A 21,973-nucleotide genomic window follows, 5' to 3' on the forward strand; every position below is an offset into this window, starting at 1 on the left:
GGCACCTCATAGCCAAGGGTTGTAGAGAAGCGGAGCGAATCGTAAGATGGTTTGTCATATGATTGAAAAATTCTGGAGAGGAACGTTAAACAATATCAAATCAATCAATATTAGGTTTGATAGGCACAAGCGGGGCTTGAATTCACGACCTCAGTTATGAAGCGAACACTCTACTGCTGAGCTACCACGATCCAATATGAGTGAAAAATTATCGAATTGAACGTTAAACAATATATACAACAATGAATGTGGGAAAGTCTGTGAATTTTGCAAATACCACTTCCAATTTTTTTCATATTTGGAGTTGGCCCTTTTAAATTGTAAAAGTCAGCCGTCGATTGTAAAACCTCTTCGTAAAACTCCAATAGCATTACCATATTTTGATTGAATATTGTTTAACGTCCCTCTCGAGGTATATCGGCCTGGTTAGCTCAGTGGTGAGGTCACTTGACTAGTGGACTTTTGCGAGATGGGCTGACCTTTACAGTCAACGGCTGACTTTGACACGAGCATATAATATGGAAACCTTTTCGTGATATATCTGTATGAACCGATGCAATGTGCAGAAATGGTCAAGTTGTCCCAACATTATAGAGTTGTTCCAGTTCATTTCCATACTCATACACTTTCTAAAACAGCAAAGTCTATGTGACCTAATATCCCCATAAATATTTTAGGTCACCTGACCCAATGCAATTGGTCAGCATCCGTTATGCGCTGTGCGTGAACGTTTGACCATTCTTAACTTCTTCCTGATAACTGCCATTTATTTTTATTTTTTTTCAAATTTGGTATGAAGCATCTACGGGACAAGGGAGTATAAAGTATAAATTTCAGGACTTCTGCACCCCCAGGACCTTACGGATGGAGCAAACATTGACCAATGTTTAAAAAAACCTTCCTTACATCAGTAAGAAATCCAGGACGGTGCCAAACTGGGTACTAGTATTTAGTGTTTATGTGTAAACCATTTAAATAGCATATATCTTCTTCAATGCTATGCTGTGAGCCTCTTGTTTGTTAAATATTTTAGATGAAATAATTCCAGTTCCATCCCCGCAAGCTCTATTTTTATATGTCAGTAATGAAACGATTAATCGGAGACTGGAACAAGACTTATGGCTTTCATAACGTACTAGGATTACTTTTCAATATTTACGTACTTCATATAGGATAGAATGAATAGATATAAAAATCAACGGGGTTCGAATTCACTACTACCTAACATGGTTATTTCTTCAAACGAAATATGAATTTTCGATTCACATGCGGCTTTGATAAATGTTTGGACAGAAATATATTGGGAAAATATGGTAGGAATTTTTTTATATTATGATGCAAGAATACACGCGACCTGCGCCGTAAATCGAAGGTTCTTATAAGGGGTGGATTTGTAGCTCTCTGGTATGTCCAAATATCACCCCCCCCCCCCCCCCCCCCCCAGAGAGCTACATATCTGCATTAGTGCAGATGCACACGTAATTCCCAATTGTAGGTACGTTCATCATGTTCGGTGTTGTACATGTGTGTTTGATTGAATAAAGCTGTATAACAACTTCATACATTTTTATGATAAAATAAAACGCAAACCTCCTGCATAATAAACTTACATTCGATTTAACATGATGCAATGATTTTTTGTTAAGTTTAAACAATGAATCAAGGTATCTGTGCAAGTTAAAAGTTTATACCTAGGTATGCATGCATAAATGAAATGAATCAATAGCCTTGTGTTTTTATATTTTGACAACTTCTTTAACAGGCCTACTGTAATAGTATTGTAACGTGCAGCCATCTGAATACGCACGCCGTTGCTTAGAGAAAGACTCTACCATATCACTAGAAAAGCTAGCTCACAAGCGATGCAGTAAAAATTCCCTACATACTGTCTGCTACACACACACCGCTCAGGGAAGCGTCATCCTAAAGCTTAGCTTGGGTCTTCTCTGATTTTTTGGCACCTCATCAGCAAAATTATCTGCCGTTCACGACGACAACCGCCGTCGTTCCAGGACCAAACCATGTGCGTGCATGCGCCATTTACAAAACACGGACGCACGGATGCACGGAAATAGAAAAAATAGTACAAATCACGGATTCATTTTGCACGGATAATAAAATTGTCCGTGCATTTTTTAAGTTATAAAATCAATTGATTTGTAACTTCGAATATACTTTGAATTGTTTTGTGTACATCCCAGGGAATAATTATGTAGTTAGAATCTATCAGTCACAGAAATTTTCAGTGCATTGTGACGTCACCTTAATTGTTTCGTCACAAACATTTGTCCGTGATTTGTATGCAGTATTTCCGTGATTCCTTCATTATTTTATAATAAAAATGTAAAAACTAAATTTTTTTCATAATACAAGTATTTTATCATTATTTCATATAAATTCTTCAATTTACAGAATTTCCGTAAACTTTGGTATCCGTGACTGGAAAAAAAATCTGTCCGTGATTTGATAAATAATACAAATCACGGATTCATTTTGCACGGATGAGAACAATTTCCATAAATTCAAAAAAAAAGCATAATCCTGTTATTAGCACCGCTGTGCTAATAATATTTGACGGGTTTTTTTTTTTACGTAACGTCAGAAGCGTTAAAAGTTATAAATATATCATTATTTGATGATTTCTAATGAAAGTTCTGTTTAAAATAAAATCCAGAGAAAATTCAAAATTTTATTTTTTATTCGTATTTGAAATAAATGGTCATCCCATACTAAAAATGGCACGTTTTCATCTGTGGAATGGCCAAAACTAATTCGCACCGCGGTGCTAATAACAGGAGTATATATAGAAAGACGACATTCATATAAATACCTCAAAACTAATTCGCACCGCGGTGCTAATAACAGGAGTATATATAGAGAGACGATGTTTTAAAAATCAAGATTATAAGCTCTACGAAGGGAAGTATTCCCGGGAAAAGGGTTTCTTTGGGGGAGTTCATAAAAAAAAAATGGGGCTTGGAGATTTTTGGGGGTTATCACTGTAAAAATGGCACGTTTTCATCTGTGGAATGGCCAAAACTAATTCGCACCGCGGTGCTAATAACAGGAGTGGCATAATCTTGTTATTCGCTCCGCGATAAAGTGTAAGATTTATTTTTCCTTTAGTAAGAGTTATTTGCTCTTTAAATTTGGTTTATTCCGTTAAATTACTATAGGAATATGTAAATTTTAAAACATTTGCATATGGCACAGGTGAAAGAAGTATAAATTAAAACAACTTTGTGGGTGGAGTGGGGGATAATGGATATTTCAGATCTGCTAAACTAATTTATCCCGCGGAGTGAATAACATGATTATGCCACAGAAAAGAGGAGTATATATAGAGAGACGATGAGGAAGAAAATGTACTTTTTCTTGTGAGCTTCAAATGTACGAAAGACATATGTAAACACGTAGTAGACGGTCATGCTTTGCGACTCATTCAATAGAATTCCTTCCATCAAAGGTACAGGTAGTGTATAGGACTGTTTACCGCCATTTAAAAGGACTTAATTCACTACATGCATTGCAAAAATGAGAACATGGAAATACATTGACATGATGACAAACGATTAATGTTCCTGTATGCAATAAATTGTATAATTAACATTAGTTAAAAATGTACACAAATGCATTTCTCCTATACATGAAATCAAATACACTGCCCTTTGTACGCAATGAAAGACATGGACCTCAACATGATTTTGAATTTATTGTTTTCATTTACAAATACTTCATTTATTCATCGCAATTTAAGTCACCCCCCCCCCTTTTAATAAAATGCAAATATGCATTACTGTTCATCTTAATACGTGGTCTTTATTAAGTTGCGACATTAATTTTAAGACAAACATTTATTCTTGTCTATAACGGAATAAAGTACAAATATGCATTAAAGTTCAACTTGAATTTATATTCCGTTATCAAATAAACTGTACAGAAACATTTATGTTTGTTTATAACGAAGCAAAATGCAAATATGCAATACTGTTCATCTTAATACAAGCGATTTATTCCGTTATCACTTGAAGAAAAACATTCCCTCTTGTCTTTAACAGAATAAAGTGAAAATATGCATTAGTGTTCATCTTAATATATGGCATTTATTTAAGAAATGAAACTTATAATTCTTTGTTTGATGCATGTATCAAACGAAACATTGGACGGAAAACTTCATCAATGCGCGTAGCGCATTGATGAAAAAGTTTTCCGTCCAATGTTTCGTTTGATACATGCATCAAACAAAGAATTATAAGTTTTATTTCTTATCATTTAATTATGTTTTTAAGATAGAAAAACAAATAGTTTCTCCCATCAAAAAGCTTGAATTAACGTTTCTGAAATTGCGCGTAGGAATACATATAGGCAAGAATGAAAACAAAAACAAAACGGCATGGCTGTGCGTTCAGGTCAGGAAGAGTTACTGTGCAGATTTAAATGGATTATACGCCAAATTAAAGGTGCAATGGTTAAAAGCTGAATTAAATATAAAGGAAGATAACAAGTGGTGATTGGATTTATGCTGCATCGTGTTGGAGGAGACGTTGAACACTGGTTGTGTCGTTGGAACGGTGGAATGCAATTCGGCTCCATTTCAATATCGAGGAAAACGTTCAAAACGCACTCGTTGACTGAGCCCCATATAACGCAGTTCAATTTCATTGATATTTACCAGATCAGAAGTCGCCACTTGCTCCGTCATGTTATCGATCTCGTAAAGCAGACGATTCATACCGGGAACTCGTGTTATCTGTCTACTTCTACCAGTAAGTGGTCTACGTCATCAAATTGACTATTCTGCCACGTCATCGCCTATGTATGTTGTTTCTTTAAATTAATTTGTATTTTATTCATATCTTTAGTTGTGCTAATTTTTGATAGCAATGAAAAACAAAAATCAAACAAATGCATTTCGTTATATATAATGCTTGTGTGGAAAATCCCGTTCTATAAATAGCGCTAAAATTAGAACGGGGAAGACACATTCCAGAGAAAAGTAGTCCCGCGTGCTTAGTGTAGATGAACACCGAACGAAATTTTGACAGAAATCAAACGAATTTTTCAACCAATCAGCATCGTTGATAAGTCATCACTTTAAAAGTTATTAAATGATTCCGTTATCAAATCTACTCTACAGAAACATTACTTTACATGGTCTATATCGGAATAAAATACAAATACTCATTACTGCTCATCTAAATATATGGCATTTATTCCGTTATGAAATTAATTCTAAAGATACTTTTCTTCTTGTCTATAACGGAATAAATGATACTTTCCTGCAAGCCAAATTTTAGTTTCTATGGATACATTTATTCCGTTATAAGTTTCATTGAGAATAAGGTAATTTCTAAAAATTTAACTAGAGAGTGCATCGGAACAAATGCAAAAAAAAAAAAATGCTTAATTCTCATTGAAACACAATAAATAAAGTTCATAAAGTTTATATATATTTACGTCAATAACGTCAACTATTATTAGCACCGCAGTGCTAATAACCGGATAATGCCAAAACAAGTGTATCATATGTGTACTAACTTGTATTTGACTTCCTAATTAAGTGTATTATATGTCTACTAACTTGTATTTGACTTCCTAATTTGTTTAGTACTAAGTGTTGAATTTTGACATCGTGGGTGAAACATGAAGGGAATTTACGGAAAATTTTGTTGCTTATGCAATTCATTAAATGGGGTCTCCTTGCTTCTGTACTAAACGTACTGTGTTCTGGGAGTCCACCAAAACACAACTCCACTGCACTTCCATTTTTTTGAACATCTGAATTGATAAAGTGGCGGTAATATTTTGTTCCGGAGAATGCATTATATTTGCAATGCTCATTTGAACAGCGGACGAAATCGAATTTGACATTGCACTGTCATAAAGTTTTACAGATAAAGATATGAAATTGACATTCCGTTTTTAACAAATTTTACGGATCAATAAAATCGAAAACTAGAAACACATTTATCATTATTTATTACATCCGTAAACACATAAAATCACGGAAATTGCATAAACAAAAACAAAAAGTCACGGACGATTTTTAAGTCACGAACGATTTTTTTAAGTCACGGATTCACGGATACCAAAGTTACGGAAATTCTGTAAATTGTTCTTATTGAAGAATTATAAGAAATTACGATTAAAATAAAATATTATTCTTATATTATGAAAGAAATATAGTCTTCTGTCTGTAATTTAGTGTTTTCGCATGTTTATAACAATTACAGTGACGTCACAATGCACGGAAAATATCCGTGACTGGTAGATTCTAGCCTTAGTACGCAAGTCCTCGAGCTCGCGTTTCATACTACACCGCGTAACGTAGTGCAGTAGGCTGTGACATCATAGCTAGGTAGATTCTACCTACATATATCCCCTACCTACATGCTCAAAAAAAATGTCAATGTATGTTCGAAGTCACAAATCAATAGCATATTCTATATTTAAAAAGTGCACGGAAAATTTTATCATCCGTGCAAAATGAATCCGTGATTTGTACTATTTTTATCTATTTCCATGCATACGTGCGTCCGTGACTGTCCGTGTTTTGTCAACCTCCGCGTGCATGGGTACAATGTTCCAAACATACTCTTCCTGAAGCAAGCCTCTGGACAGCCAAACACCAGAGTCACTACACTGTCACCATTTTGTAACGTGCAGCGGTTTGAACACGCACGTCTTTTCTTAACTTTTGCGATCAAGAGAAATCACTAAAAGGCTAGCTCAAGAGCGAGGCAGAGGTTCCCTGTCTAACAATTCGACATTACATATATTTCACGATTTCGTGCCTCCATACAATACCCAGGTCAGCCGATGACTGTGAAAGTCAGTCGTTCTCGCAAAAGTCCAGTAATACATGTACAAGGGCACCGTGTTGGATACCCAAAACCGGGAACTATTCTCAAAACATTGTTGTGACGTCAGTTCGTTGTCTTGACAGGACTTTATTTTTCATACTGTACTGAACATAGTTCAGTATTATTAAGAGCAGGCCAATATTATGAGAAATACTGGACTGACAGTAAAAACCAGGAACAAAGACCACTCTTCGTTGAGTGAGAAAACATTTATTATTTATCAAATACAATATTCAAGGTATGAAATATTCCAGTAAATTATACGAAATGAGTGTTTCATGAATAGTCCGATTTTACCGAATATAATAATGAATAATTATAATAATAATGATTGATTTTATATAGCGCTTTTTCCATAGTGCTCAAAGTGCTTTACAAAACATTATTACCCCGGCAGACCTTATATCCATCGGGAACATTCTCAGCTTCCTGGGAAGCATACAGTGCAAGCTGCTGTTAAGGCGCTAGAGCACTAACATTCTAATAATATCTTTCACTGTCTGTAGCCGAGTACCCCTTTTACACTTGGGTGGAGTGAGGAAATTCATGTAAAGTGTCTTTCCCAAGGACACAACATCGGCCCTGCCGCGGCCAGGACTCGAACTCAAGACCTTTCGGTTGAGAGTCTGACATCTGAAATCGTTTAGGCACCACAGTTATAAATCCATGTCACACATCATTCATTTAAACACATGCACATTAAAGTCGTTTTAATTTCTTTTCCCGATCCAAAGGAAACACTTTCATTGAGCTTCACTTTCTTCCGGAGGGGACACTGGACGGTTTCTGAATCAAACCACTTACACTCTGTAATTGTTCCTCGGAGTTCCTCGTTTGCAGTTGCGAATCGCAGGTGACCTGTGACCATTTTTTCGCCCGCTATAAGTTGCTCGTCAACACCTGCAGCATATAGCGACAGTAGCCCGAAGAGAGAGATTTGTAAAAAAAAAAAAAAAAAAAAAAAAAAAAATAATAATAATAATAATAAATAAATAAATTTTAAAAAAGCCTGCCTCTTTACACATTTTGGCCGACTGGGACGTCGTCGTACCATACATTCCCCTTAAGTGCGATTTTAGGTCTGAGATATAATGCATTGCATTTTCCACTGCTGGGTACGGAAGCGTATTAGTGCCACGTTTTTACTTTTTATTTTTTTATATTTTACACTTTAATCTGTAAAATTTACACTTTAATCTGTAAAATTTATACTTTAATCTGTAAATTTTACACATTAATCTGTAAATTTTGCACATTTATCTGTAAATTTTACACTTTAATCTGTAAATTTTGCACATTAATCTGTAAATTTTACAGTTTAATCTGTATATTTTACACATTAATCTGTAAAATTCACACTTTAATCTGTACATTTTACAGTTTAATTTGTAAAATTTAAGTTTTTCTATATAACATCATTTGGTTGCCCCGTTCGGAGAAAAATATCCAGTGTGGTGTCTCTCTTTCTCTCTCTCTCTATCTCTCTCTCTCTCTCTCTTGACTCATCTAACTTGTTCAGATTAGTACAAAAGCGATTTCTAATATTAATTCTTGTGGTTGAGGGCAATATACTATAAAACTGTTGATATGGCGAGGAAAGTAAGGTATCCATTAAAAAAAACCCAGGAATATCAGTAAAACTAATGGATGCTCCCCGAATTGCATCTCACCAATGAAATACTTCATATGACGCATGACTTGCACAATGATCAACAGCTGTTAGAATGAAGGGTTTTAATATATATATAAGTATGTGCTGCGTGACCTTAACCTTTACAAAATGACCCCGAGGAATGACCTTCGTCTGACAGGTTATTTGCCTATCACTTGTTTGTGTGAGATATGATCAATAGCTGTTCCAAAACTATTAAAATAAGGAACCTTTTTTCCCTTATATAACATGTATGCCCTGTTTAAAATACTCTCCAATTAAATTATCCTGGTCCATTATCTAACAGTACACAAGCAATGGCCATGATGTAAAACACGGTCTGATTATCGTATAAATTTTACAGATTAAAGTGTAAATGTTACAGATTAATGTGTAAAATTTACAGATTAAAGTGTAACTTTTACAGATTAAAGTGTAAAATTTACGGATTAATTTGCAAAATTTACAGATTAATGTGTAAAATTTACAGATTAAAGTGTGAATTTTACAGATTAATGTGTAAAATTTACAGATTAAACTGTAAAATTTACAGATTAAAGTGTAAAATTTACAGATTAAAGTGTAAAATTTACAGATTAAAGTGTAAATTTTACAGTTTAAAGTTTATTATTAAGTTTATTCAGGCAAAGCATCAGATGAATTACAAATCTTAATCATATACTGTACATTGTAAAATACATTCATAATGTCAATTATGGGTCACAAATGAATTTTTGGCACACTGCTATCGTATGTACATATTAGCACAACAGATATTATCACAGCTATAGCCACCAAAAACATCATTATCAAAAATACATGCTTATCACAGTACCAGGTCTTATCACAGACAATGTAAATTATATACTTCAAATAAATCTTTGCCTAGGATAACCCATGAAAGCAAGTTTAAAATCTTGTTTATTTCCAATGGGGTCCTAAGATGTTATAAGTTAACTATGGATTATGTATGACTAAGACAGCATAAACAAAAATAAGATTGAACATTGGATGATTTTCCTAGCCCAAATTAAGTAAAACTATGTACATTGTTTGATTTTATATTGATACAAAATATTTTTAAAAATGTATCATTATACACCATAAAAAACATTATATGCAAGGTGAAGATAACGAACAGTGATCAATCTCATAACTCCTACAAGCAATACAAAATAGATAGTTGGGCAAACACGGACCCCTGGACACACCAGAGGTGGGATCAGGTGCCTAGGAGGAGTAAGCATCCCCTGTTGACCGGTCACACCCGCCGTGAGCCCCATATCCTGATCAGGTAAACGGAGTTATCCGCAGTCAAATCAGTGTGCCAAGAACGGCTTAACAATCAGTATGAAACACGTCAGACAGCATTTGACCCAATGCGAGGTTGTATTGACGAACTAGATCGTTATAACGACCATAGAATTTGCGAAATGCTGACTTCAATCGAGACTGTTGAAATCCCTGTACCATCAACTTGTTTGTCAGTAGCTTACCTCGATTTAAAAACTGACTATACCCAGAACAAGCTTTTGCATATCGAATCAGTTGAGATATATAAACACCATATGCAGGTGATAATGGAATATTGCTACATAAATGTGGGAAGTTGACGATGGAGAAGCTGAAATCATCCCGTTTGTCATACAGTTGAGTTGTCAGTTTGCCGTTAATATCTACTTTCAATAAAATATCTAAGTAAGGAGCAGAAGTGAACGACTCTGTGGTGTCTTTTATTTCGAGTTCACAGGAATATATTGAATGGACCTATGAATGAAAATTATTATTGTTAATGGATAATACATCGTCGATATGTCTAAATGTTGAATTGAAGGCCTCAGCAAGAGATTTTTTTCTTCTCATGTAGAATGGTTTTTTAAAATAAATTCTGCTTCATGGGAATATAAAAACAGGTCAGCTAACAAAGGAGCGCAATTCGTACCCATGGCAATTCCAACAGACTGTTGGAAGACCTGATCACCAAAGACCACGAAGATATTGTCAACCCATATATATAAATGCTTTCTTCCCTTCTACGAGCTTCTTCTGCCAGATGCAACTTGACAGCAGATTTAAAACTAGCTCTATTAGCTATATTTTTTATTTCCAAAAGAAGAGAATTCCAGTTTAAAATGTCATGATAATAAAGATTTGAACTATTGTAGGCCCTAACCCTAGGAACATGATAATTAAAATTGGAGGCTCCCCTAGTAACATTATCATTTGTCAAATTTCTCATGTAAATAATTTGGTGCAAGACCATGGTTGATATTAAAGACATGGTTGAGTCTTAATTGTTTAATGCGATCTGCTACAAATAGTGTGTTTATTGAATCTAAAATATCACAATCTATACTAGTTCTGGGATTCAGATTTAAGATGAATCTTATTGTTTTGTTTTGAAGAACTTGTAGCTCTTTCTTCAAGGATTTAGACCATACAGAAGAGCAATAGTCAGAGTAGCACTGAATAAGTGCAGAAGATAATGTTAACCTTGACCTTTTATTCAACCACTTTCCATTTCTATAAAGAAACTTAAGTCTGGAGTTGACCTTGGACACAATCTCATCCACTATGAGATGACATTTTAAAAATTTATCAATTGTTATTCCCAGATATTTGACGAACTCACTAGATTTAATAACATGGCCGTGACATTTAACCTCAAACTGACCTTCATTTTTTAGTTTGCGACTAGGGCCAAAAAGAATAGACTCCTCGCTTTAGTCAGTATAGTCAATAAACAAACTTCGAAGTCCAAAAGAGTAATGAAGCTAGTTAGGCAATTGGTATTGATGCTTATAGAGTGTAATTGTACTTTTAAAGCTAAACACATACTTAGTAGGATTAATAGTATTGCCGATTCTATATCTCACACTCAATTGGCTCCAGGGGCAAGAGAAAGTCCAGAATTGATTCCAACAAATTTTCTTCAGATGATTTACAGTTGCAAGTAGAAAGACTATTGGATGCCTCACTATCAAAGAATACAAAGCTAGCATATGATACTGGAATAACTTCATTTCAAAAATTTAGTTTTCAAATTTTTGGCCTCCACCCCCAGAACATGTGCAGTTTATAGCATATTTATATCTTAAAGGTTTCACATCATCAACTGCTAGATTGTATCTATCAGAAATAAGTTTTGAGTGCAAGTCCAGAGGTCTAGTTGATGGAACAAAGAATGTTTTGATTTGTAAGATGTTGGAAGGCTTTTGACTCTGCATCATGGACATTTTTATTCAATACATTACAGTTTTTTAACTTTGGGCCTGACATTGTCAAATGGATTTCAGTGCTCTATAATAAGGCCAAACTTTGTGTTATACAAAATGGTATATTTTCAGAATTTTTTGAAATTGGAAGAGGCTGTGTGTTGAAATTATGGGACATATGCTTCGTCAAAACAATAATATCAGGGGCATGAAAATAGGTAAAGAAAAAAAATTTCTTTTGCAATATCCTGATGATACTGTTCTCTTTCTCGATGGGTCTGAAAAAGGCAGAAATCTGCTCTTGATCTTTTTCAGTTTTCAAAATTCTCTGGTTTAAAGCCAAACATTTCTAAGACCAAGGCCATTATTCTACTGACACTTTGAATAACAACTCTGGAATACAATGGACCACAGAGCCTTGTAATATATTAGGTATGAAATATACAGCAGATTTACAAGATGTAGAGCAGCTGAATTTTGATGAGAAATTGGCAGATATCCATAAAGAAATTATTCAATGGTCAAAAAGAAATATTACTCCAATTGGTAAAATTACAATTATAAAAAGCTTCAAGATTACCCATCTCTTCTTATCTCTCCCTAGACCCAACACATTATGGATAAAAGAATCAGAAAAATCTTTTTTTTTTTTAAATTCATTTAAAAAATTATAAAATAGCAAGGAAAACAATGCAGTTGGACTTGGGTAGAGGTGGATGTAGAATGATCAATTTAGACATCTTTATCAAATCTCTTAAATTAACTTGGATAAGGCGATTGTTCATCAGTAGTATAAACCCTCCCGATAGGGAGTTCAACTGAGTGCACTTTTTATGCAAATGAGGTCAAGCAAGGGCGTTTTTGATTGGTCAAGCGGTGTTGGGGTCAACGGAGTGGTTCAATATCTAGGACGGGGTCAACTTGCGGACCCCAGCAGGGAATGTAGGGCGGGTGTTGGATTAATAGACTGGGCTATTGCCGCTGGTCTAATTTTAGCTCTATGATGTGGTACTTTCGTTTTGAGTTCCAGGAATGAGTTCCTGCTATTTTTCTGAAAATCGGTATAAAATCCAGTGAAATCCTGTGTATTCCTGTGTATTAAATCTAAAGAATAACACAAGGTTTTAAGTTGACATGTTTATTAAAGAACAATGGTACAAGCATAGAACAATGCAAAACAGTTCAATAAGCATAAAAACAGTTCAATAAGCATAACAGTTCAACCACAGTCCATTACTTTCTGCTGAGTTTCTTCTTCTTCTTTTTTGGCGGTTCTTCAGTAGGTGCGGGAGGATTCCACATCTCTAACGGTTTGTATTCTCTCTTCACAGGGGATTTTGAGCCAGGTACGGGTCCAATCATCGCATCTATCTCCAGTTGTTCTTCTGGACACTCACTAATCCAGTGTCCTATTTTTCCGCATTTGTAGCAAGGATCCTTTTGTTTGGTTTTCTTGCTGGTCTGTTGAGAATCTGCTGACCACGATTTCTTACTGGTCTGCGGATAATCTGTTTTCTGTGGGCAATTCGGCGACCAATGACCTGTTTCTCCACACGTGTAGCACGGGTTAGCAGTGTAATCTGGAGTGTATTCCTTCCTAGGTTTTTTAGAAGTCAGCTCTTCCAGCTTCTTCAGTAGGACTGTGGTATGATTTCCAATCTCATTACTCAGCACATTAATACGGTTAACGATCCCGTCTAGTGTCGTGGTAATGATGGCGAAATCGGCCCTGCTCATGGGGGAATCTTCTCCACCGAAGGGGGGTTTATCGTATAAGCCCATCTCCAGTCCCGTAGCGTCCTGTGAATCGGGAAAATAGAAGCCTAATCCCGGGTCTGTCGGATTCTGGTTAGGGAGGTAATCCGAGGTCTGGGCCATCTTCACTTGTTGAGCAACGTAGTCTGAAGGCGTGAGATTGAAGCTCGTGGTCTGGTTCGAGGTCTGGGCCATCTTCTTCTCTTCTCTTCTTCTTTGAGCAACGTAGTCTGGAGACGTGAGCAAGAAGTTCGAGGTCTTCCCCAGTTCAGTCTTCTGATCGTCACTCTTAGCTTTCTTCAGTTCAATGTAGTCTTTCTGTGGTCCCATCTCCTTCTGTACCAGCTGATCTATTTTCTTCTGAGCTTTGTCCACAAATTCTAGTTGTTTCTGAGCCATGTCTTCTGGAAGGTGATTGAAGATCGAATGAGGACTGACACTGGGGCTCCGCTTTTATAGCCAGCAAAATGTCTAGACTATTCTATCTCGTGGGGGGCACGTGGGGAGCACGTGGTTGCACCATCTTTTTCTGGAAAAACCGGTTTTAGCTAGAACATCGCGCGACCAGCGCGTGCTAGTGCCCTAATTGAACTTGAAAAGCCGGTTTCTCGCGACCAGCGCGTGCTAGTGCACATTGGTACACATTGACTTTAGTGGAATGGAACTTATATTGGTGTTTAAAGTAGCCCTAAAAAGGGCTGTGCATGAAGTTTTTATTTTTAAAAATGGCCGGCTTCATACGCAGGTTCTTCTATATACACGTGTAAGTCATGATCTTCGGATATAATGTGTTGTACTAATTGTCGAGCTCTTCTCCCGGGGAAACGTATCTCTTCGACGGTTTCCCACATCCAGTGTGCATCCCAAAACAATACCCATACACTTCTCCGGTGACGTGGTTTCTCCAGTCGAATAAATCCCGATACTTTTTGAGTGCCGTTCAATAACGTGTAAAACTGGTAAATCATGTACTGTATGAGGGGGGAATTTTTCAGGTACATGTCACTTAAACGCAGGCAAATATCCTCCACTGTTTCATGTGACCGCAATACATAGTCAAAACACCAATTTTTAGATCGGCCCCAGCGTAATCGATGGCAACATCTCTGTACTAAATTGTCCCAGATCTCCATCTCGTCTACATAATCTACTATGGTTAAATTCTCCACTTGTTGTATTCCCTGGCGGCGGCGTCTCGCTCTTAAAACTCTCCGTGTATCCATGACTGAAGGTCAGACAAGAATGACTGTAGAAAAACCAGCTGACGTACAGGTGCTTGATCACGTGGTGCAGGTGTTTGATCACGTGATGCATAACCTTTACCTATAAATACAGGTGTTTTCTGAACGTTCGTTATTTACTATGGGCGGCAGTGCTACTACGAGAATAAATGGATATAGCTATGTACTACAATGTATGAACGTGGCCTTACATGATCCTCTCATTCAAAATGCTCGTCAATTTGTACAACAGATGTCACCGGAGGTCAGAAATGTACATAGTTTTCAACGGATTGCTGATTCATTAGCGGAGAATACCAATACGGGACGTTTACTCATGATTTATTTGTATGCTGAGGAATTGAAACAGAATCTTCCAGACCAGATGAGTGACATTGATCGGATCTTACGCGATTGTCTACAAAAAGGATTCGTGGAACTGATTCGTATGAAAGGAATGGCTGCCCTGTTATAAAACAAGAACGTTTTGGAATTTTTTTTTCATTTACAAACCATGGCTGAAAGTGACAACATCGCAGAAAAAGCGCATAACCATGCATTAGAATGGGTCGAGAAAATGCAAGACGATACGGTGTTTCAATTCGCTAAAAATTTTCTGATAGCGGGGGTGTTTCCATTGACTCTGGAGGAATATACAGATCTACGGAACCGGGAGTACATCAATCTCTATAACGATGCGGGATTGATGTTAATTTATGTTGTGGGGGAGGAATTCAAGAAACGCATGCCTGAAAAAACCGCCGAGATTGAAAGTATCACCAAGGACTGGCTTCGAGAAGTATACATAAAGTGTGAAGAACTTAATTCATTTCATTTATTCCCGGAGGATGGCCAGCAGTGACCACATCACAGAGAAAGCGATAGTTTATGTATTGGATTATCTCACAGACATTCATTCTTGGCAGTTTGAATTTGTGTTACACTATCTGCGAGAAGAATTATTTCCCATCAGCTTAAAGGACTATCCATGTCTCTGTCAGTATTTGATCGAGAACCGGATCACCCCGCAAGCCTTAGTACTGATTCATTTAATGGGCCAGGAATTGAAACGAATTCGACCCACAGACAGAGGAGAAATCGAGAAAATCAGACTACGATGTCTTCGAGAGATGTACGTCAAGTTAAACGTGTAACTTTTAATCTGGATCATAATGAAGTGTATCTGTTACCCGAAGAAGACCGGACAAGTATCTGGATGACTGTAGCCGCTGATCGCTATCGATTTCAACGCAGGATTCGAGAAATGGAAAAAATGTTGGACCCTATTTTAAAAAGACATGTGAATTGGTGTTGTGTGTGGGAGTTATGTATTTGAAATATGTGACATGAATAAAATTGTTTACACGAAAGCTGTGTTTGGTTGAGTCTCTCAGAGAAGGGTTTATTTGTTGAGGAATCCAGAAAATCCTAAAGGTAGAGTGAAAATCGAATCAAATAAGGTGTTTTCTATCGAATAGACCTTATGAAATGTTTTTAGGGATGTACATGGTCGAGAAATACATTTTTAAAGAGGTGGTGAAGAAACATTGAACCTCGACTCGACCTCTTTAACCTCTGTTTCTTTGAAAACTATGCGACGTAGCAAAATAAAAGTAAGTTTAACGCATCCGCCGCCCCAGAATCTATCAGATTAAATCTACCATACACAGATATCGAATGTCTAGAAAAAGACAATGAGAAAAAACTCTCTACTCGAAAGCACAAATCCGCCATTTTGACGGTCACCATCTTGGCTTCGTCTCCGAAGCGAGGGATGTTTTCGAGGAGGTCCGCGCTTTCCTGATATATACCGGCGCACTCGCCAGTTCGCTTCACTGGTGATCCAGCACAGCTTTGAAGGATTTTTAATTTATAGAAGATAGAAGAAAGAAGAAAGAAGAATGGCTGCAAGAAGAGACCCGCTCTACAACTTTCAGACCCTGCCTGGGTTTCGGTACCGACTCTTAGTGGTGGCTGAGGAACGGGTAGGGGAGAATTGGGTCGTGCGTTCTGAGAACGACCTGAGCACCTTCTCCCCTTTCGACCAGAGTGGGGTCCGTGAGATCATCTACCGGGTGCGGGCAGAGTATGAAGGGAGGGGACACCGCCGCACCGCTCGAATCTCCACGGCTACGAGACCGCGCCGACGGGCCCCACAGCCACCCTCACCACCACCACCTTACTCCCCGGCGACGCCTACAACACCACCACCAGCGATCCCATCGGCACCAGTGGAATACAGCCCGGTGCCGATGAGCGACTCACCAGCGTCACCGGTGGAGTACTCTCCGAGGTCACCGTCCCCCGCACCACCTCCCAGCCCAGCCCAGAGTCCGACGCTGTTGGTCGCAGACACGTCATCACCACCGAGACCAGCAGCCCCTGCAAGACCCCCACCACCTACCATCCGGTTTGCAGGGAGGACTCCGCCACCGAGACCAACCCACGCACCGGTGGCAACTCATCCCCCGAGGAACCACCCTATGACTGTCCCTGGCTGGGCAGATAGGGCGGTTCCTATCTGGTTTAAGTGCCCTGTCTGCTGGCAAGACAGGGTACACTCCGGTATCACGTGTAGGGAATGTGGGCAGCGCCCAGCTTGCTGCTCGTGCGTGGAAGAGTTACAGGAGCGGCGACACACCCGGGGACGGTGCCCGTTATGCCGGTTTACCGGAACCAGGGATTGAAAGTCGGTCCTTAGGACCAAACGGCCCTTTTCAGGGCCACCAACTTTTTTGAAAAGACACTTTTTATGGCAAAAAATCAAGAAACACACAAGTTTTTAAAAAAAAAAAAAAAGTTTTATTAACACAAGTCACATAGTAGGCAGAATAAAGTTTTTTACAAGTAATAGTTAGAATAAAGCTATAATAAAGTTACATTTTCTTGACAATGTACACATGTTTATGATACTGATAAGCAAAGTCACAAATCCATTGTCTATAATGAGTCCAATTGCCTCCGGCTAATCCACATCCAATACGATAAGGAAACGCTAAAGTCTGGTAAGACAAAGTGCCTAATTCCTGTAAACATTGTTGAAACCAAAGTTCACGTTGTTCGGGGGTATCGGCATACAGGGGTAAGCGTTGAGTGCCTCTCCCGTAATCCCATTGCGCTAACAAACAGATCACATCAGGATGAGTAGAATGAGGCATAATACACACAGTACCCGGTATTCCTCGATCCGCTGCTATAGCTAAATTTCTCCATCCTAAAGGTTGTCGGGTCGCATACAGATTAGCCCAAGGAAATCGGTCGGCAATACGTTGACTTAATCCATGAGGTTTCACCGTTAAACAGTTACATTGTTGTACAATAGCATCCACCCAAGGTAGAGATAATACATCTCCTCGTAGATCCGTCACCGACATGCTGGTTGACAGGTCTCACAGGTACACGTTGACCAGGGTTCTTGACTGTAAGGACAATGTTGAAACAGCTGGGGTTTAAACTTTCTCTGAGTCCAGCGCTCTCTAAACTCCTGACAGATCTCACAGGTACAGTCCTTATGCGCTATTTCTTCTTCAGGGGTGATGGTACAATGCTGCGGACACTTACACGGTAGCCAGGGTTCTCTAGTGTGACCACAACATTTATAGACAAAGGGACAATAATTCAGCTCTGCCATATACTCTATCCACTTATGTTTGGCCAGGATGTTTTCTTTTTTATAATGAAAACAGCCACAAGTTCTCCAAGGTCCTCGGCAATACCCACACACTAGTACATCTTTCTCATCTTGCACGTACCGTTCAAACGACATGATTGAGAAAAAATGGTAACAAGTGACCTATGTATATAGTGTTTTTTGATGAGTCATCAACATGACGTCAGCCATCTTTGACTGAGGTAGAGGATGTTTTCAAGGACGTCCGCGCTCTCGCCTTTTTAAAACGAGCGCAACGTCAAAAATCGGGCATTCCGATTTTTTAAAGGAACCAGAACCATGAGTCGCAGAGTAGGACCAGACCCTACAGTGAATGATTATTTTTACAAATGTGAGGAGGATTGGGACGAAGAGATTGCCCCGCCGGCCTCACGGGAGGCTCTTCCCCCACCGCCCATGAGCCAGGATCTGCCCCCGCCAGAGGAAAACTGGGACGCAGAGTTAGAAGTGGTGCAGCGGCCTCCGGGGAGAATGTTTTTTAAACACGGGTGGTTGCCTGTTTTTGTGTTTGACCACGAGCAACCCCCGGAGGAGCAGAAAAAGAAGAGAAGAAAGAAGAAGAAGAAGAACACACACTGAGGGGGACAGAGAAGAAAAGAAGAGAAGGAGAAGAGAGAAGAAGAAGAGAAAAGACCAAGAACAGAGAGAAAGAAAACAGCCCTTTTCAGGGCTACCCATTCTTTTTTAAAAGACATGGTTGAATACAATGACAAGAAAAAACAAAACCCACAAGATTTTTTCCAACGTTTTATTAAACTCCAACTATGAACAATAACAATACAATAACATAGTTTACAATACATTCAGTCTTTGACATTGACAAGTTTGTCCTTGATGGGTTCTCGGTTTTCGGAAGGTCTCTTTAAACCAATCAGCCACAAAACGATCGCGTTGTAAGGCCGTGCCTTTCCAGGGAAGTAACCATTCTTGTACGGTGCTTCTATGGCGATGGCGTTGATGTAAAAAATACACACAGTATTGTCCACAGACATCCGTATTCAAATCTTGATAACAATGGGTGTTATGAATCCAAGTCTCTCCGTGGCGTTGAATAAAGTCTTGGATGTCTTTATGGCTGGGAGGTAATCCGTAAGAATCAAAATATTCGACGGTAGGGCTACTCAAATACAAACAGACCCAATGCGCTCCAGGGCGATCGTGAGGGTCTGTATTCACCACGATGGCTTTGTGATGAGGTAACAGCTCAGGTATGACATCTCGAGGATACACACCTGCAAACGCCGGTCCTAAATCTCGTTGTAAAACATCTCTCAATTGCTGAGTATCCATCTCTCTTAGTAATCGATACTGACTTCTCGTTGTTTGTTGATTTCTAGCAGATTGTCGAACACGGCATACACCACACAGTTTAAGGTCCTGGCCACGTTGGCGGCAAATTGCACTTCCACTCTCAAGTTCCCCGTCTGTATGAGATGAAATTTATCCGTCTGGGCTTCTTGATCTTTCGTGAAATCCACACACCAGAGGGTGTAACCGTTTTTATACTCTTCCAGGGTAATGTCCGGAGCCCAGTCCTGGCCTAATTTTCCCAAGCCTTTGTACAAACTCAAATACGATCTCAGGTACTGATCGTCGGTGAAATTAGGTTCCAAAGGGCGGGTTTCCATCATTTCTCCATTGATACTGATTTCTAATTTCTTGACTCTCTCATTTTGGAAATGAAAGGGGTTTCTGGTATTATCCCCATTAAAAGCCGCATTGTCCACAAAGCCCAACACGATCAGTTTAGGCATCTGTCCTTGAAACAGATGATCGGTGATTTTAGATTGGGTGCCACTAGGAATGGTGAAGGTTTTCACTTCCACTCGTCTCAATGGATATTTCGCCGTTTGAGTACTCAGTTGCTGATTGATGAGATTAATGATACTCGGCACAGGTTTGACTTTCCTCACCCACAAGATCATACTTTGAATGACCACTTTCCCACTACTCCCGGCAGCGGTCATCATGTAGAACTGGGGTCGAGCGCGATTGAATCTGAGACGGACATCCAAGCCATTAGGGAGACATTTCTCTTGCTCAAACAAATCCAGATGTAATCGATCCATCAACACGATCTCCTTACTGTCTGTAATCTTCTCGTGACGTTTTCTCAACCCTACATTCTTGGAATCATCCGGATACTCGGGAGTCGGAATGACGGCCGCGATGTTGACTTTGTTATTCACTACTGCAAATTCCACAGGAGTTTGAGCCAGAGCTTCTAATTTGACCTCATCCATATGTCCTGCCGTATCTTTTTCCCACAAGCTACAGGCTCTCATCTGGGTTTCCAGAGTCTTGGGTGCATAAGACAACAATTTCTCCAGATACGCTTTGTAGGGATAAGTATCCGTTCCCGGGATAATGACTTTTCCATTGAGACTGACATCGATTTCACTGAACAAGGAATGAAGAATGTTATTCACGGGGGTGGAGGTCGAATTGCCTCCTGCGAGATTCGTTCCATTGGCTTTCGTGAATTTACATACCATCTGGAGATAAGTTTGGGATAAATCCAGATATTCATCTCCTTGTCCTTTGATTTCAAATTCAATCGGAGCCGTATCCGAGTTGAGGGTACTGGAAATGGGGTAATATTCCATCCATTTCGAATCTTCTAAAGTGACGTTGGTCGGGGGCACTTTAAACAGTTCTAAACTGCTGGTGCCACAAGCGCAAGATTCTCTGTGCATCATATTGGAACGATGTGTTACTCAGCGTGAACTGGCATCAAATGTGTTCTGGTCTCCTTCTCACCCCCTTTTTATAGGGTTCTCAGTCGAAAATATCCAGAGAGCGTTTTGGCTTACCCCTTTTCACTAGCTTCCTACCTCCCTTCCTAGATCGCTTCCTAGGTTGCTTCCTAGGTCTCTTATGAGGCCCTCCCCGAGCTAAGATACGTTGTTTTCTTTTAACAAATCCTTTTCCTTCCTGTATTCCCACCTGTTTTCCCGCCTGTTTTCTTTTGAGGGTCGTGGTTCCAGGCTTCCTGAGTATTCCTGTGCGCGCTTTTCTTCCTCGTTTGGATGGGGCTTTTCGAGACCTTCGCCTACGAGCATATCCTGCTGTCTCTTTCAGGGCTTGGGCACCGTGTGTCTTGAGAGCGTCTTTGAGTGATCGTTTATTATCTAACACATCCATCCCTGTTTTAGCAGCAGCCTTTAAGGCACTTTTAGCCCCCGATTTGAGTAAATCGGTGAAAAATCCTTTTCCCTTCTGCTTTTCAGATTCTGGATCATATTCTTCTGTTGGATGGATTCTACGTCGTCTCCTCTGATAAGAGCGATAAGGGCGGTCGTAATCATAATATCTCTCTTGATAGACAGGACGCTGTTGTTGTTGTTGCTGTTGTGCGGGGCCTCCACCTAATAATCCGCTGATCAGGGGACCCGCCACTTTGCTATCTATTCCTAGCAGGGCTCCAAGCCCGTGACCCTGCTGCCGTATTAAACCTTTATGGTAGTGCATCTTGATGTAAATGAACTTCGTTAGGGGTTACACCCGCTTTTTATACTTTTTACGCCGTCTCTTTCTCTTCTTTCCTTGGCCCGCTTGACCCACAATGGCATTGGCAATCCATGGAATGAGAAACCAGA

General features: G+C 39.0%; 2 protein-coding genes across 2 annotated transcripts; one reads left to right on the top strand and one right to left on the bottom strand.

Annotated features, from left to right (window-relative positions):
• Positions 1–16,605: 16,605 nt before the first annotated feature.
• LOC130047015 (uncharacterized) lies at positions 16,606–17,391 on the top strand. Its single transcript, XM_056141131.1, has one exon. The coding sequence runs from the start codon at positions 16,606–16,608 to the stop codon at positions 17,389–17,391; it is 786 nt and encodes a 261-aa protein (XP_055997106.1).
• A 2,278-nt stretch (positions 17,392–19,669) lies between these two features.
• LOC130047016 (uncharacterized protein F54H12.2-like) lies at positions 19,670–21,073 on the bottom strand. Its single transcript, XM_056141132.1, has 2 exons — positions 20,039–21,073; positions 19,670–19,909 (listed from the first exon to the last, which is right to left on the bottom strand). Exons 1-2 carry the CDS (start codon positions 21,071–21,073, stop codon positions 19,670–19,672), a joined length of 1,275 nt encoding a protein of 424 aa, XP_055997107.1.
• Between the last annotated feature and the right edge of the window lie 900 nt (positions 21,074–21,973).

This window comes from Ostrea edulis, chromosome 6 (genome assembly GCF_947568905.1).
Source record: "Ostrea edulis chromosome 6, xbOstEdul1.1, whole genome shotgun sequence".
NCBI lineage: Eukaryota > Metazoa > Mollusca > Bivalvia > Ostreida > Ostreidae > Ostrea > Ostrea edulis.